The 16719-nt window shown below is 39.7% G+C and overlaps 1 protein-coding gene across 1 annotated transcript in view; it reads right to left on the bottom strand.

The window, feature by feature from the left end:
* The window catches only part of mthfsd (methenyltetrahydrofolate synthetase domain containing), a gene marked incomplete at its 5' end in the record, with an annotated part of 71342 nt that overhangs the window by 30188 nt on the left and 24435 nt on the right, over positions 1-16719 (bottom strand). Inside the window, 1 exon segment of the mRNA XM_026257460.1 lies at positions 2412-2537. Within this exon segment, the coding sequence (XP_026113245.1) occupies positions 2412-2537 (126 nt within the window).

The following is a 16719-nucleotide window of genomic DNA, read 5'->3' as shown; positions in this document are numbered from 1 at the left end:
GAGGAAGAATTGTATAAACTTGTTAAATCATCTAAACCAACAACATGTATGTTAGACCCTATACCATCTAAGCTCCTAAAAGATGTGCTTCCAGAAGTCATAGATCCTCTTCTGACTATTATAAAATCCTCATTGTCATTAGGATGTGTCCCCAAAACCTTCAAACTGGCTTTTATTAAGCCTCTTATCAAAAAAACACAACTTGACCCCAAAGAACTAGTTAATTATAGACCAATTTCGAATCTCCCTTTTCTGTCCAAGATACTAGAAAAGGTGGTATCCTCACAATTATATTCCTTCTTAGACAAAAATGGTATATGTCAGGATTTCCAGTCAGGATTTAGACCATATCATAGTACTGAGACTGCTCTCCTTAGAGTTACAAATGATCTGCTATTATCATCTGATCGTGGGTGTATCTCTCTATTAGTTTTATTGGATCTTAGTGCTGCGTTTGACACAATTGACCACAACATTCTTTTGCATAGAGTATCAAAATCAACTGCGGGCAGCAGATCCTTTTCCTATTTGGTGCCTAAACTCTGGAATAACCTACCTAACATTGTTCGGGAGGCAGACACACTCTTGCAGTTTAAATCTAGATTAAAGACCCATCTCTTTAACCTGGTTTACACATAACATACTAATATGCTTTTAATATCCCAAACAGTTAAAGGATTTTTAGGCTGCATTAATTAGGTAAACCGGAACCGGGAACACTTCCCATAACACCCTACGTGCTTGCTACATCATTAGAAGAATGGCATCTACGGCATTTGTCTGTTTCTCTCTTATTCCGAGGTCACCGTAGCCACCAGATCCAGTCTGTATCCAGATCAGAGGGTCACTGCAGTCACCCGGATCCAGTATGTATCCAGACCAGATGGTGGATCAGCAACTACAAAGGACCTCTATTGCCCTGAAAGACAGCGGAGACCAGGAGAACTAGAGCCCCAGATACAGATCCCCTGTAAAGACCTTGTCTCAGAGAAGCACCAGGACAAGACCACAGGAAACAGATTATTCTTCTGCACAATCTGACTTTTGTGCAGCCTGGAACTGAACTGCTGGTTTCGTCTGGTCAGAGGAGAACTGGCCCCCCCAACTGAGCCTGGTTTCTCCCAAGGTTTTTTTCTCCATTCTGTCACCGATGGAGTTTCGGTTCCTTGCCGCCCTCGCCTCTGGCTTGCTTAGTTGGGGTCACTTCATCTACAGCGATATCATTGACTTGATTGCATATAAATGCACAGACACAATTTAAACTGAACAGAGATGACATCACTGAATTCAATGATGAACTGCCTTTAATCTATCATTTTGTATTATTGACACACAGTTTTCATAATGTTGTTTAGTTGCTTTGAAGCAATTTATTTTGTTTAAAGCACTATATAAATAAAAGTGACTTGACTGTGGTCCCAACTGTCTTTTAATCGTTAACAAGCTATTCCTGTGTAGTTTGGGGCTGATTACTCACCTTTCATTATCATCCTTACCCCATGAGGCAAGACCTTGCTTCACACCCAGGCTGACTGATGGTTGTTTTGTATTTCTTCCATTTCCAAATAATCCAGCCCACAGTTATCTCCTCCTCACCAAGTTCATTGCTGATTGTTTTTTAGTCCATTTGGGGAAGTCGTGGCCTAGTGGTTAGAGAATCGGACTCCCAATCGAAAGGTTGTGAGTTCGAGTCTCGGGCCAGCAGGAACTGTGGGTGGGGGCAGTGCATGTACAGTGCTCTCTCCACCCTCAATACCACGACTTAGGTGCCCTTGAGCAAGGCATCGAACCCCCACCTGCTCCCCGGGCGCCGCAGCATGTGTGTGTGTGTTCACTGCTCTGTGTGTGTGCACTTCGGATGGGTTAAATGCAGAGCACAAATTCTGAGTATGGGTCACCATACTTGGCAGAATGTCACGTCACTTTTTTTTTTTTTTTTTTTTAAAGCCTTGTGCAGCTCTACAATGTTGTCTCTGACATCCTTTAACAGCTATTTGGTCTTGCCCATGGTGGCAGAAGAGGTTGGAATGGAAGATACAGATTGTGAGGACAGGTGTTTTATACACCTAATAATCTGGCATTAGGATAACTTCTTAAAGTGGCAGGAATAATCTGTGTTCCACAAATGCACATAACCAGTCTGTGGGAGCCAAAATTCTTGCTGGTTGGTAGAGGATCAAATACTTATTTCAATGACTGAAATGCAAATCAATTTCAGACCTTTTTTTTATTTTATTTTTTGGTTGATATTCTGTCTCTATTGTCTCTATGTAAAATTAAGCTACCGTAAACAATTACAGACCTTTAATTTCTTTGTAAGTGGGGAAACTTACAAAATCAGTAGGGGATCACATAAATGTTTTCCCCACTGTATATTTCACATAATTTTAAGACAATGTAGATATAGATACCTTTGACCAAATGATGCCTTGTGGTTTGGGGTGTGTGCAATCAGTATTGATGATTCTTGTTGGAGTTAGAATAAAGTCAACTGTGAGGTCATGACTTTCAATGAGCTCCTCAGGAATGTCCACAACCTAAACAGAGAAATCAGGTTGATGTGAAAAAAAAAAAAATAATAATAATAATAATATTATATATATATATATATATATATATGTGAGAGCTTTAGCTTATAGACTGAAGACCAGACATTCTCATATAGAATTTTCTGGTAGAGAGCAGAATTCATGTCTCCCACAGCTATTGCAGCGTAACCAGGCCCTTGCTGAAATGTGATTCAGAATCCTATACTTGGTGTTATGTTTGGTTGTAACTATCAGTGTGGTTTGTGTAAAATTTGTGATGTGCTAAAATTTACTAGGAATGTACTGCTGGTGACTTGCTAAGGCATGCTGTAAAAATGCTAAAACCTGATAGCAACATGTTAAAACATGCTAGTGATGATAAAACATCCTTCCAACTTAAAACATGGTATAAACATATTAGTGATGTGCCAGCAATGTATTAAACACTTTCATTGATATTATTATTTGAAACCAAGTTTATTATATATTAAGGGGCCAAGCATGTACAAGCACTGTACAAACAAGTGTACATATACATGGCTGTCATTAAGCCTCTCATTTAAAAAAAAAAAAAAAAACACTTGACCCCAAATTACAGACCGATCTCAAATCTCCCTTTTCTATCCAAGATACTGGAAAAGGTGGTATCCTCACAATCATTCTTTCTTAGAGATAAATGGTATCTGTGAGGATTTCCAGTTGTGCAAGATTTTTATTAGTAAGGTTTTAATTAATCAATTAAAGTATATAATCAATGTGAATCTAGCCATTTTTGCTGCTAGTTATTATTCTATTAAAATCTTATAGGTCTAAAATCTAATAGAAAGTTGCCTACGGCTTGGAATGTACAAAACTGATGAGAAACACATGGTCAGACATACATCCAGGGCCTGTGTTTAGAATAAATCAAGCAGAGGGCCTCTCCTCTCTAGGGATGTATGAAAAGTGTAGTCGAAAGGAAAAGTTTGACTATAAGGAACCGCCCCATATAGTGTATATAAGGAGATATCAGATAACATTTCAGAGATCTCCTTGCAAGGAGCTCTCGGCTTTGTTTTGCTGAAAATAAAGTCTTTTCTTCTGAGAGAAAAATCCCTGACTGAGTTTGATTCTTCGGAGAACCGGCAAAAGACACCACAGATTTGGCACCCCAGATGGGACTGGATAAGAGTAGCAGAGTGGACAACCGCTTTTGAGCTGACCGATGATCAACACAACCGGGTGGCCACCATAAAATAAGGTAAGCATTTTTGCTTATAAAATTAGTTTGTGTTGGTTGAGGTCAGTTCTGAGTGGTAAGGACACTTAAAATCTACTCATCCTATTATTTTTCTAAATTTGGAAATCTAAATTGAAAAAGGGGTTTTACTCCAGAAGAAATAACATGCACATATTTAGTTTATTAATAGGAAAGCCTTGGAAGGTAACCTTGATTTAAAACAAAGATGGTGTAGGCAGAAAGACATTGTATGCAATGGTCTGTGTTTATTGGAGAGCTGGACCTAGGAAGGACAGTGATAAACGGATAAGCAGATTAGTTAAGGAATCGCGAGGAAAAGCCCCACGGATACCGCTTTGAGAAAGTATAAAGTGAAAATTCTTGAATGTCAGAATAGGTGGGCCCTTAAGGACGCTCTAGGAAGAGCGAGCTCTAGGAAGAGCGAGCTCTAGGAAGAGCTGTGTTTTGTTGTGTGGATGTAACTGTGTCCGGACGAATGAATGTGTGAACGATGATGAATGTATGAACAAATAAATTCCGTATTGGGTGGGTAAGGGTTGAGCACCGTTCCTGGACCGTCACTTCGGTGTGACCTGGTCTAGAATTGGACTCGACTCAGATCCACTTGAGAGGGATGAATGTATGATGACCCTTGATAATAAAAGGACAATTAATTACTGATTATCCCTTAGATAAAGGGAAAAAGTATGCAAGAATAAGCACTCTGGCTCAATAAAGAACCCAGTGCAGTGGGAGTGAGAGCAAGGGAGGAAGTTTCCACATTAAAGTTGTATTACATGGGTGGACAAAAAAGGAAAAAGAAGTAAAAAATAAAAATAAAGAATTATTGTTAGAAATAGATATCTAAAAAGTGATAATAAAATAAAGACAGTCAAATAATAATATAAATAAAAAAAGTGTAAAGCATGAGATAAAATAAAAAACTAAATTCAAAAAGGTATGACACATAGTAAAGAATAAAAAGTTGGGTGAAATGGGTAAAAAATAGTTAAATTAAGTGAAAGGAAAAGAAGAGATTGTAACCAAGTGACTATAAAACTAAAAAGTTGATTTTTGGTGGTAATAATATAAATAAAGATATGGCAGCCACACCAGTGGAAATAATTGGATTAAAATATCCACTGTGTAAAGAGCAAATGAACAAAATCTCAAAAAAAATGGCAGAAGAGAACAAAAAATATGATGACAAAATGGCCAAAGGAAGGGACATTTGATGTAGCATTGTGTGAGGAAATGGAAACTCTGATAAAAAACTATAAAACTAAAAGCATCAGTATGAAAAGAGAAAAAAGAGAAACAAAGAGGGAAAAAGAGAAAGTAATTGCTCTGTTTAAAAAAGAAGGTGAGGATATGTTGAAGAGTATAAAAAAGGCCAGGAAAGTCCTGAAGGGGGAAGAGAAAGATAACATGAGAAAAGAAAAGTTATTTTCAGAGCCTCCCCCCTATCTGCCAGTACAAGGAGAGTTCCCAATACTCAAGGGAACAGTGGAGGTAACAGGAGAACTAGAGTTAGAAGGGCAGTTAGAGATGGATGATAAAGAGAAGCCAGCTGTAAAAACACAGAGGCAACCCAGAAAGGAAAGTGCAGAAAGTTTGCAACTGGATTGTTACAGGCAAGCATGTACAGCATTAGAAAAAATGAAAGCTAATCAGGAAGATAAAACCTGGTTTGAGGAAAGATTAGAAAGAAAGATGAGGAAAGATAGAGATATTGTAGCACAAGTACAAGCTTTGAAAGAAGAAATGGAAGAGAAAATTAGAGAATCAGGGAAAATATTAGAGAGGTAAATAAGTTGGAAAGAGGAAAGAGTAAGTTGTTCTATGGTAGTGAGGAGGAGAATCAGGCAGAGGAGTTATTTGATAACGGTAAATGGGAACAGGGCAGAGATAAAGGGACACTTAGACCACTGGCCGCACAGCTCCCAATTTTAATCAAGGGTGAGCAGGGACAGTATGTCCCCTGGGCTTCACAGGACCTCGAGGGGCTTCCTGGTATTCATGAGGGGCGGGGAAATGGATTAGAATGTTTGAAGAGGAAACAATGGGAAAGCTATTGTCAGTGGGAGATGTTAAAGCACTGCTGGCTAAAATTATTGGAGGAACAAAAATGGATGAAATTCTTCTTACAACGACTCTAAACAGAGCAGTGAACTCTCACAATATGGATGGGATTGTTTTTGATGCATTCCGCCCAGCAGTATGGCAGGCATTGCGTGCGGAGTATCCTATCAGACTGAATCCTAAATCACTGAAAGGAGAAGAGATAGGAGACTCAGAGAATCCAACCACTTATGTGCAGAAACAACTGAAAAGGTGTAAACAAGAAACTGAGGGGGATCCCGAGGGAGACCCATTAATGTCAACATTGTTTAGACAAGCTGTGATTGATGCTATGCCGCCAGCAGTAAAAAGCAAGCTGGAGGATGTGGTCGGTTTAACTTCTAAAACACACAAAGAGTTTTGTGACCATGTGTCTCATGCAGTGGAACAACAAAGAAAAAATTAACTAAAACTTGAAAGTCAAGAGAAAGAGTTACAACGTAAACTAACTCAATTACAGCTTGAAGAACTCACAAAGAAAAATAAGAAAAATATTCAAGCTTCAGTAACAAATGCAACAGCAGAACAAATGACTATAATGCCTCCAGTAATTGCTCTACAACCTACTATTCAGTCAAGCCCACTTACAGCAGTCCCTCCAAATGAACACTTAAACTCTGTGGCCATAATAAATGTTTATACTCAACAGCCAGGACAAATGGGATGGAGAAAAAACCCCTTACAGCAAAGAGGCAGAGGCAGAGACAGGCATCCACCATTGTGCTGGGGCTGTGAACAGCCTGGGCACATCAAAGCTGACTGTCCAACTCAGCAATGGCCACAGCAACCTCATGGTGGAAGGGAGATGAGCTGGCAACAGCCTACTCAGGGTCCAGTGCAGGGCCCAGTAAACCCTTGGGGAGGTCCCAATCCAGGCTATTAGGGGTGCCCAGAGAATCCTAACGGGGAGAGTCAGCTTCCAATTTTAACAACAAAAGCTGATCAAGAGCCTATTATGCAGATTAAAATAGAGGGAGAACCATTTCCATTTTTGGTAGATACGGGGGCAAATTTAACGTGCATTAATTTGAAATATGCTTCACATCTCCCCTTGTCTGGAAAATTGGCAAAGACAATAGGATGCTTGTTATCATAGACAGGTTTAGCAGATGGGTGGAGGCGGTACCATCCGCAGATCTAGGAGCAGGAACAGTAATTAAATTTCTAACAAGAGAGGTAATTCCTAGATTTGGAATTCCATCAGAAATAAGTTCAGATAATGGGTCAGCATTCATACAAAAAACTGTGAAACAAGTGTTGCAACAATTAAGAATAAAACAGAGACTAGGATGCGTTTATAGACCTATAGTCACAAGGGTTAGTGGAGAGGGTTAATGGAGTTATCAAGGCCAAAATAAACAAAATATGTGAAAGTACTAAACTTAATTGGATTGATGCAATACCGCCAGGGCCGTTTGAAGGAATTTGGGGGCCCCAAGCAAAATGGACATAGAGGCCCCCCAACCCCCAGCACGCATGCAAAGCCTACAGGAACCACAGCATAGCCATATAGTTTAAGTTCACCCACACATTATATAAATAAAAAGAAAGGTTTACAGTGCAAATACTGCTTGAAAAAAATTGTTTGGTGGGAATCCAATAGTGATTTGCACTGTTTTTTTTTCTTCTAATAATAATGAGGATATCAGCTATAATTGTAGAGCTTATGGTACCTTGTGCTAAATAGAGGAAACATCAGCACTGAGAAGTGATGCATCCGTTGATGCTGAGGATGAAGCTGATGGTGTAGCTGGGAAAATAATTGAAACAAAAATCTGAAATTACCTGTGAAGTACGTTTTACCATTTCACTGTTAGCATATTGAAAGAGGTCACTATTAACAGCTCAGGGGTGTGTTTCCCAAAACCATAGTTGCTAACTAAGTTAGATGGAAGACCCTTTATAATAACAATCGTTAATAGATGGTAAATTGATAAGTTCATTAATCTTTAGTTAATTGTCATTTAACTGTTAGCAAACAGTATTTTTACTTATTATAAAGTTTACCGAAAACTTAAAGATACGTTAGCATTTCCATATTTTGATATTATAAGGGAAGGGATGCAGGCAGCTGCTTTCACTACCTATGCTTAAAAACATCCCAAGCTAATGTTTGATGCACAGAATTTATTGTGTGGTTTTCCTAACCCCCATTTGGTAAATAGATTATCACGGTGGAATAGTATAGCATGCTATTTGCTATGCCACTTTTATCTAGGGCTGTAGCTATCGAATATTTTAGTAATCGAGTATTCTACCAAAAATTCCATCGATTAATTGAGTAATCGGATAAAATGGGTTTTTGCTTAATTAAAGTGCAATATTAATTATGCAAGAGAAAATAAGACTTCTGGGTGTCTTAAAATGAACAACTAAGTTTCCTTTTTTAGAAAAAAAAATATTTTTATTTTTTAAATGCATAGAATGCAATGCATACATCACAAATAAACATTTAATTATTACCCATTGTTTCTCTGTCTGTACTTGTACTTTGAACAATGACAATAATGTTGACAGATGAATTAAGTGCATTTAAGTGCCATTCAGTTGGGGTTTTAAATAAAGCATTTTCTGAGATGCCCATTAAACATTAAACACCAAACATTAATTTATCTTTTAATTATTGAAAATTAAGCGCTTCCATGTGTTTAAAGAATGAAGTCGCACTTCTGTTCCATTCATTAACAGAGACACGCAGAACATACAGGATTCGGGTTAATATTTACAGATATTCGTCCATATCGTGATTTGATGTAAGTGCAAATACCTATTTTTAATTAATTCATTCAAAATTTGGCAAATTACGTGTCATTCTGCGTTAAACTGTAAATTCCGTTTTTATGACTGGATTCCGCGATTCCCTCCGTGTTTTCTGCATCGCGGAAATCATAGGGTCCTAGTTGTGGTATACAAGCTTTATCTTGCAATGGACAAATGCCATGACGTTCTCTTTAAGTTTGCCCCCGACCTCAAATCAAAACACCGCTGACTCCTTGCAGTATGCGATTTCTGATCTGCGTATTCCTTATCCCGTTAAAAACCATATTACAGTAACCATATTCCTTCCGTTCGAAAAAAAAAAGCAGAGATCACATGGTTGGCTGGCTGCTGTCAGTGACTACTGAGAGGGGCCCCCTTGAGGGGGATCCCGATAACAGTGTCATTACAAGTTACTGCATTGACGATCAAAGGGGCGCTCTCACAGTGTCGTTCATTTTATTCTTAACCAGTCGTTGTCTTGGGGCCCCAGGCCAGCTCGGGGCCCCAAGCAATTGCTTGGTTTGCCTGCCTTGTCATGACGGGCCTGACTACCGTTCGCACTAATGAGCTATCGCATGCAATCTAACAGGAACACGCACTTAACACCGCATGAAATGCTTACGGGTCGACCCATGCCTGTGCCATATTGTAGAGGTTCCTATAAAGGACCGCCTCTAGAACAATTACAAATGGAACTTTGCTCTTATATGAAGAAACTAACTGCCATACATAAAGCTATCTATTTACAGGAAAAAAGAAAAGAGCCCAGTGAGGAATCGGAGATTGCCCGTCCAGTTGTTCCAGGGGACCAAGTTTATCTGAGGGTATTCCAGAGAAAATGGAATGAGCCCAGGAGAGAAGGACCCTACACTTTGGTGAGAGCTACTCCAACAGCAGTCCAAGTGGAGGGAAGCACAACCTGGTATCATCTAAACCACTGTACTAGAGTTCCCACAGGAAAGGCAGAAAGAAAGGAAAACAGACAACCAGACAATGCAGGAGAGAGCAATGAGGAAGAATCAGAGACACATGATGAAGTGCAAACTGTCAAGAGCTCTTTCCTCCTGTCAGACAAACTGGAGAGGACAGAGAATAAGTCTGACAACATGTCTGAAGACCATCCTATGCCTAATGCATCTCATAATGCAGACTCAGACTCAACCGATAGAAAGCAACCTGACTTCCCTTCAATTGACTTTACAACCTTTGAACAAAAGTGACAATGTGATCAACTCAACAGAACAAATGATAATCAAAAATCATCAACATTGATTATGATGTTCAAGGTGATGAAGACGTTAGTCAAATTGATGCATTATGGGATACAGCCCAAAATAATGAATGGTATAAATGGGCAGCCTTTACAGCTAAAGAAACAGGAAAAGAAAATTGCTTGCTGTGCTCCAAATCTCCGTTAAACAAAGTAATAGCCATACCAAATCCATATGACTACCAAAAATGTGCCCAATTTGGGAGAAACTTTTGTCATTTAACAGATTTTACCAGGCCATATTGTATTGCTGAATGCCTTGGATTTTTAGGAAATCCTAAATTAACAGATTATTTCTTTAGACCACTCTGGGGATCCTGGTGTCAGTATTCAGATATAGGTCAAAATATAAAAATTTAAAAACAAAAAGTAGAGATTCCAAAATGGTATAGCATAGATTATAAACAAGAATATGAGTGTTTCCATAAACCAAAAGGAACCCAAGATGTGGGTAAATTCAAAGGAAGATGTGCTATTAATTGGTACTGTATATAGATAAGAAAAATTCTTGGAAATCAGGAGTTCCTTCTAGAGCTCCAGAACTTTTAGCATTCAGAACAACTAAAGGAAGTAAGATAGCACCTGAAAAATGTGAAAGTCCAACTATAGCCTTACCTCCAACAGAAATTTATGAAGATCAATCATTATTAATAGCAGATTTCTTTTGGATCTGTGGAGGTGAAATATTATTGCCTTCTTTACCAGTTGGATGAAAAGGTATATGTGTAAGAGTACGGTTACTTCAAGAAGTTAGCATGGCACAATGGGGAACAGAACAGAGCACAAACAAGACAATAGAACTAAAAGAGGATACGAGCCAGACCCCAATGTATATTTAGACTCAATTGGACAGCCAAGAGGAATTCCTAATAAATTCAAGGCAAGAAATGAAATAAAATAAGGTTTTGAGTCAATCCTGGTTTGGATCACACCAAACAAAAATACAGAGTGGATTAATTATATCTATTATAATCAACAAAGATTCATTAATTATACTGATGAGGCCTTAACCTTATTAGGCGACCAAGTGCATGCAACAAGTAGAATGACATGGCAAAACAGACAAGCTCTTAATTGGCTCTTGGCAGACAAGGGAGGAGTTTGTGTTATGTTTGGAGATCAATGTTGTACATTTATCCCAAATAACACCGCCCCTGGAGGAGCTTTCAGTGAAGTTATGACAAAAATTAAAAAATTAAGAAATGAAATTACAGCAAATGCCGGAAGAGACCAACACATTTGGGATTGGATTGATGTGAAATTTGGAGCATGGGGAGCATGGTTTGTTAAACTAGGAATGTTTTTAGGAGTTGCCATATTAATAGGAGGATTATTATTTTGCTGTGTATTACCTTTATTAAGATCATTAATCGTCAATGCTACTGTTAAGCAAATGGAAGTGATAAAAGTCCCGAATAATCAACAAAGGATCATTGAAAGGAGTCTGGAGGAATATTATGAAGGATGGCTAAACAAACTGAACTTAAATGAGCAAATTTTGACGATAGTTCTATTGTGGATCTATTGAGGATGATGAAGATGTCTAAGGGTGAACCATTCCCTGGATATAAGTGCCAGTTGAACTTTGGCCCAGGGAGGCTCTCTACGATACATAAGGTATCTGAGCTGAAGATCAACTTTTATAATCATGTGATATTCAATTATTAATGTAATGTATGCATTTTATGTCTTTTATACATAACTGTGATAACCACAGGCAAGTGCTGAACCAATTGCACGCTCACGCTTTTAACATTGTGTACTATTAAAGAAGGAATTAGGGAGACTGGATCTTTTACTTGCTCCTAGTCAAAAAAGGAGAGAGATGTTTGGTCCAGTAATCCCTCAGAGTGGAATTTCATAATCTAGTCACTGGTGATAATACAATGTGACTTATTTAGTCACTAGGTAGTGTAACTAATATGACTGGATTATGGAGTAGCACTCTGGATAAGAATAATCAAATGTGAGACTAATTAAGTCTCAAAGGGGAGAATATGTGGAAGATTTTTATTAGTAAGGTTTTAATTAATCAAGTATATAATCAATGTGAATCTAGCCATTTTTGCTGCTAGTTATTATTCTATTAAAATCTTACAGGTCTTAAATCTAATAGAAAGTTGCCTATGCCTTGGAATGTACAAAACTGATGAGAAACACATGGTCAGACATACATCCAGGGCCTGTGTTTAGAATAAATCAAGCAGAGGGCCTCTCCTCTCTAGGGATGTATGAAAAGTGTAGTCGATAGGAAAAGTTTGACTATGTGGAACCGCCCCATATAGTGTATATAAGGAGATACCAGATAACATTGGAGAGATCTCCTTGCAAGGAACTCTCGGCTTTGTTTTGCTGAAAATAAAGTCTTTTCTTCTGAGAGAAAAATCCCTGACTGAGTTTGATTCTTCAGAGAACCGGCAAAAGACACCACACAGTCAGGATTTGACCAGGGGTCCTACGGCATGCGTGCCAACGGTGGCATGCAGAGGGATAATTGCTGACACGCGAGTAATAGGGAAAACTGCATACTGATGTACAACTTCTCATAGTCACACACCTGTTAGGAGCTATAAATACTATTAAAGTGTGAGAATTAACTTGTACGAGTCTACGGATGTGCATGTGAACGCTGCACATACTAGGTGCTTCCTATCAAAGCCTCAGCAGTATAACATCACTCGTCAATGTCAACTGAGTACTGAGACTGCTCTCCTTAGAGTTAAAAATTACCTGCTTTTATCATCTGATTGTAGTTGTATCTCTTGATTAGTTGAAGGAGAGGATGCCCTGCCCTGATCATATCATTATATATATATGTGTGTGTGTGTATTTTTAATGGTTTTGTATATTGGTTTATATATACATATATATATATACACACACACACACACACACACACACACACACACACATACATATATATATATATATATATATATATATATATATATATATATATACACACACACACACACACACACACATATATATATATATATATATATATATATATATATATATATATATATACACACACACACACACACACACACACACACACACATATATATATATATATATATACACACACACACACACACACACATATATATATATATATATATATATATATATATACACTTTTAGAAGTGGTAAGAGTTAAAGGGTTAGTTCATGCAAAAATGAAAATGTCATTAAAACCGATGCAACTGGTTCTTGACTCGAGAATGAGTCAATCTTTCATTCATTATCTGGCTCGGCTCAGTGTTCATCTTCAGTTCTCTCTTCACAGTAGTTCAGTCAGTGTACTGTTTGAGTAAATAAACCAGGATATTGGTTTATTTTAAAGGGGGGGTGAAATGCTATTTCATGCATACTGAGTTTTTTAACACTGTTAAAGAGTTGGATTCCCATGCTAAACATGGACAAAGTTTCAAAAATTAAGTTGTACGTTTGAAGGAGTATTTCTGTTCCAAAAAATACTCCTTCCGGTTTGTCACAAGTTTCGGAAAGTTTTTTTTGAGTATGGCTCTGTGTGACGTTAGATGGAGCGGAATTTCCTTATATGGGTCCTGAGGGCACGTTTGCCGGAAGAGCGCGCACTCCCATATAGCAGAGCAGAGAGAGGCTGTGCACAGACAATCACTGACCAGAGCGAGAGCGTCGCGAAATGTCACAAAAGGAGTGTGTTTTTGGTTGCCAGGGCAAGACAACCCTCCACAGATTACCAAAGAAAAAACAGCATTAAGGGACCAGTGGATGGAGTTTATTTTTACAGAGCACCAAAGGAGTTGTGCAAGTGTTTGTGTTTGTTCCCTGCATTTCTAAAATGCTTGTTTTACAAACAAAGCCTAGTTTGACGACGGATTTGCGTATCGTTTATTTCTTAAGGATGTTGCAATCCCAACGAAAAAGGGTCACGATTGTGTGTTGGAACCACAGGCGGTGAGTAAAACTGCTTAAAATATCTCTGCCTCCTTGTTAGTGCGTCCGCCTCCCATCGGTGACCCGGGTTTGAGCCCCGCTCGGAGCGAGTCCTTGCTGCTGGCTGCTGCTCTCATTCAGTTTCAGCTTTCACAGCTGTCACAGCTTCCAAACGCTCTCAAAGCAACTGGCGCTCGTGATTCTTTAGCTCCGCCCACACGTCACGCCTCCAGGCACTCGTGTTTTTCCGGGAAAAATCGGTACAGACTATCTTTCTCTTATGAATATAATAAAACTAAATAATTTTAGGAGTTATGAAGGATGCAGTACTACTCTATAGGTACTAAAGATTAACATGATATTGAGTGAAAACGAGCATTTCACCCCCCTTTAACTCAGAGGGAGTGTCAGCCACGTTAAAAAAGTTAACAGCTTAAGTAATTTGTGGATTAATGCTTATTGGAGATGCAAACCATTTCAAATGATTCAGTTTGATTTGATGAACTGGTTCAAGAAGAACTGGTTAAATCGAATGATTCGTTCATGAACCGGACATCACTACACTGCAGTGTTATGAACACGCTCACAACATACCCGGAAGAGAAGACAATGCTGAATAAAGTCGTAGTTTTTGTTATTTTTGGACCAAAATGTATTTTCGATTAATATCCAAATCCGTTAAAGGATTTTTAGGCTGCATTAATTAGGTAAACCGGAACAGGGAACACTTCCCATAACACCCTATGTGCTTGCTACATCATTAGAAGAATGGCATCTACGGGATTTCGACCATCACAGATCAGATGGTCACTGCAGTCACCCGAATTCAGTACGTATCCAGACAGTGGATCAGCACCTAGAGAGGACCTCTAAGCCCTGAAAGACAGCAGAGATAAGGACAACTTAAAACAGATCCCCTGCAAAGACCTGGTCCCAGATGACCACCGGGACAAGACCACAGGAAACAGATGATTCTTCTGCACAATCTGACTTTGCTGCAGCCTGGAATTGAACTGCTGGTTTCATCTGGCCAGAGGAGAACTGGCCCGCCGACTGAGCCTGGTTTCTCCCAAGGTTTTTTTCTCCATTTTGTCGCAGATGGAGTCTTGGTTCCTTGCTGCTGTCGCCTCTGCCTTGCTTAGTTTGGGACACTTCATTTACAGCGATATCGTTGACTTGCTTGTACAGATACTATTTAAACTGAACTGAGCTGGATGATGACGACATCACTGAATTCAATGATAAACTGCCTTTAAAAAATGAGTGTTTACTATTGTCAATGTCACACTATTTTCCTATTTAATACTGTAAAGTTGCTTTGACACAATCTGTATTATTGAAAGCACTATATAAATAAAGGAGACTTGACTATGTTGGAAGACGAAAACAAGAAGAGATGCACACCAATCCAGAGATTTGCAGTAATTGGTGCAAGATGCTGGAGGAGTAACTCCTGAGAGTAGATCCTAACCGATCTGAGAGCCTTGTAAATACCTCAGGATTGTTGTTAGTGATTCTGATTGAAATTTTCATCTGCTTGCTTATTGGATGTATTGTATAATGCTTACATTGTATAGCACTGACTTTGAAATCATACCAAGCCTGTTGCAAATTGAGCAGCTACTTGTAACAGGCTTGGTATTGTGACGATTGGGTATTAGGAAAACACAAGGAGAGGGTAGATCCAATTGCAGGTATGAGGTTTAATAACAAAAAGGGTAATACAAAATAAACAGTCTTGGGAGACAAACAAAACAAAACAAAAGAGGAAACCGGATGAAACGGAATGTTAAACTCGGAGGAACGAGAAGGCAGGGGTAAGTCTCGGGAGACGAGAACATATCACACATAGGGTAAGGACTCCATACAAACAACAGAGAAGGACAACTATTTATAAGGAGACTAACAACAAAGGATTGTCTGCACCTGTGCGATTAATTGGAGTGCAATTACTGTGAAGACAGGACCAGACTAGAGGAATTAAAGTGCCTATGGTGAAGTGCCTAAGGAGAAGTGAGCTCACTAAAGAACACCCAGGAAAACAGAGACTGACAGCGTGACATTACCCCCTCCCCTACGGAGCAGCTACCAGATGCTCCACCTGAAACCAACAGAGAAAGAGGTAGGAGGGAGGTGGAGCGGCGGCGGACTAGGGGGACGGACAGAGGGTCAGAAAACAGAGACAGGAGAACCAGATAGAATGGGAAGACAAAGACAGGACAACCAGGTAAAATGGAAAGACAAAGACAGGACAACCAGGTAAAATGGAAAGACAAAGACAGGACAACCAGATAAAATGGAAAGACAAAGACAGGAGAAGTGTAACACAAAACAAGGAGTCCAGGAGGGTGGTGGACCGGCGGAGGATCAGGGGGAGGGACGGAGGGCCAGGTCCAAAGGAGATAGACAGAAAGCAAAAGAACACAAAAACACGGGTCCATAAAGGACATCACGTGATGCCCCCCCGTGCGGAGCAGTGGCCCATCACCACCATGTGGTCACGGCAGAAACCCCCCCCAGGGCGGAGCGGAAGACCACCACGTCCTTGTGGTCGAGGCCGGAGTCCCCCAGGGCGGAGCGGAAGACCACCACCTCCTCGTGGTCGAGTCCGGAGTCCCCCAGGCCGGAGCGGAAGACCACAACGTCCTTGTGGTCGGCCCAACGGGAGGACGAAGATCACCGGTGACTTGACTCAGTCCTCGAAGATCACCGGTGACTAGCCTTGTCTCTGGAAAGTCCATGGTACCTAGTCCTGACTCTGGAAGGTCATCAGTGACTAGCCCTGACTCTGGAAAGTTCGCTGGAACCTGACTCGATTCTGGAGAGTTCACTGGAAGTTGACTCGACCCTGGAGAGTTCGCTGGAACCTGACCCGACTCTGGAGAGTTCACTGGAAC

Source organism: Carassius auratus, unplaced genomic scaffold (genome assembly GCF_003368295.1).
Source record: "Carassius auratus strain Wakin unplaced genomic scaffold, ASM336829v1 scaf_tig00214324, whole genome shotgun sequence".
Classification (NCBI taxonomy): Eukaryota; Metazoa; Chordata; class Actinopteri; order Cypriniformes; family Cyprinidae; genus Carassius; species Carassius auratus.
This window is presented reverse-complemented; position numbering and strand designations above follow the sequence as displayed.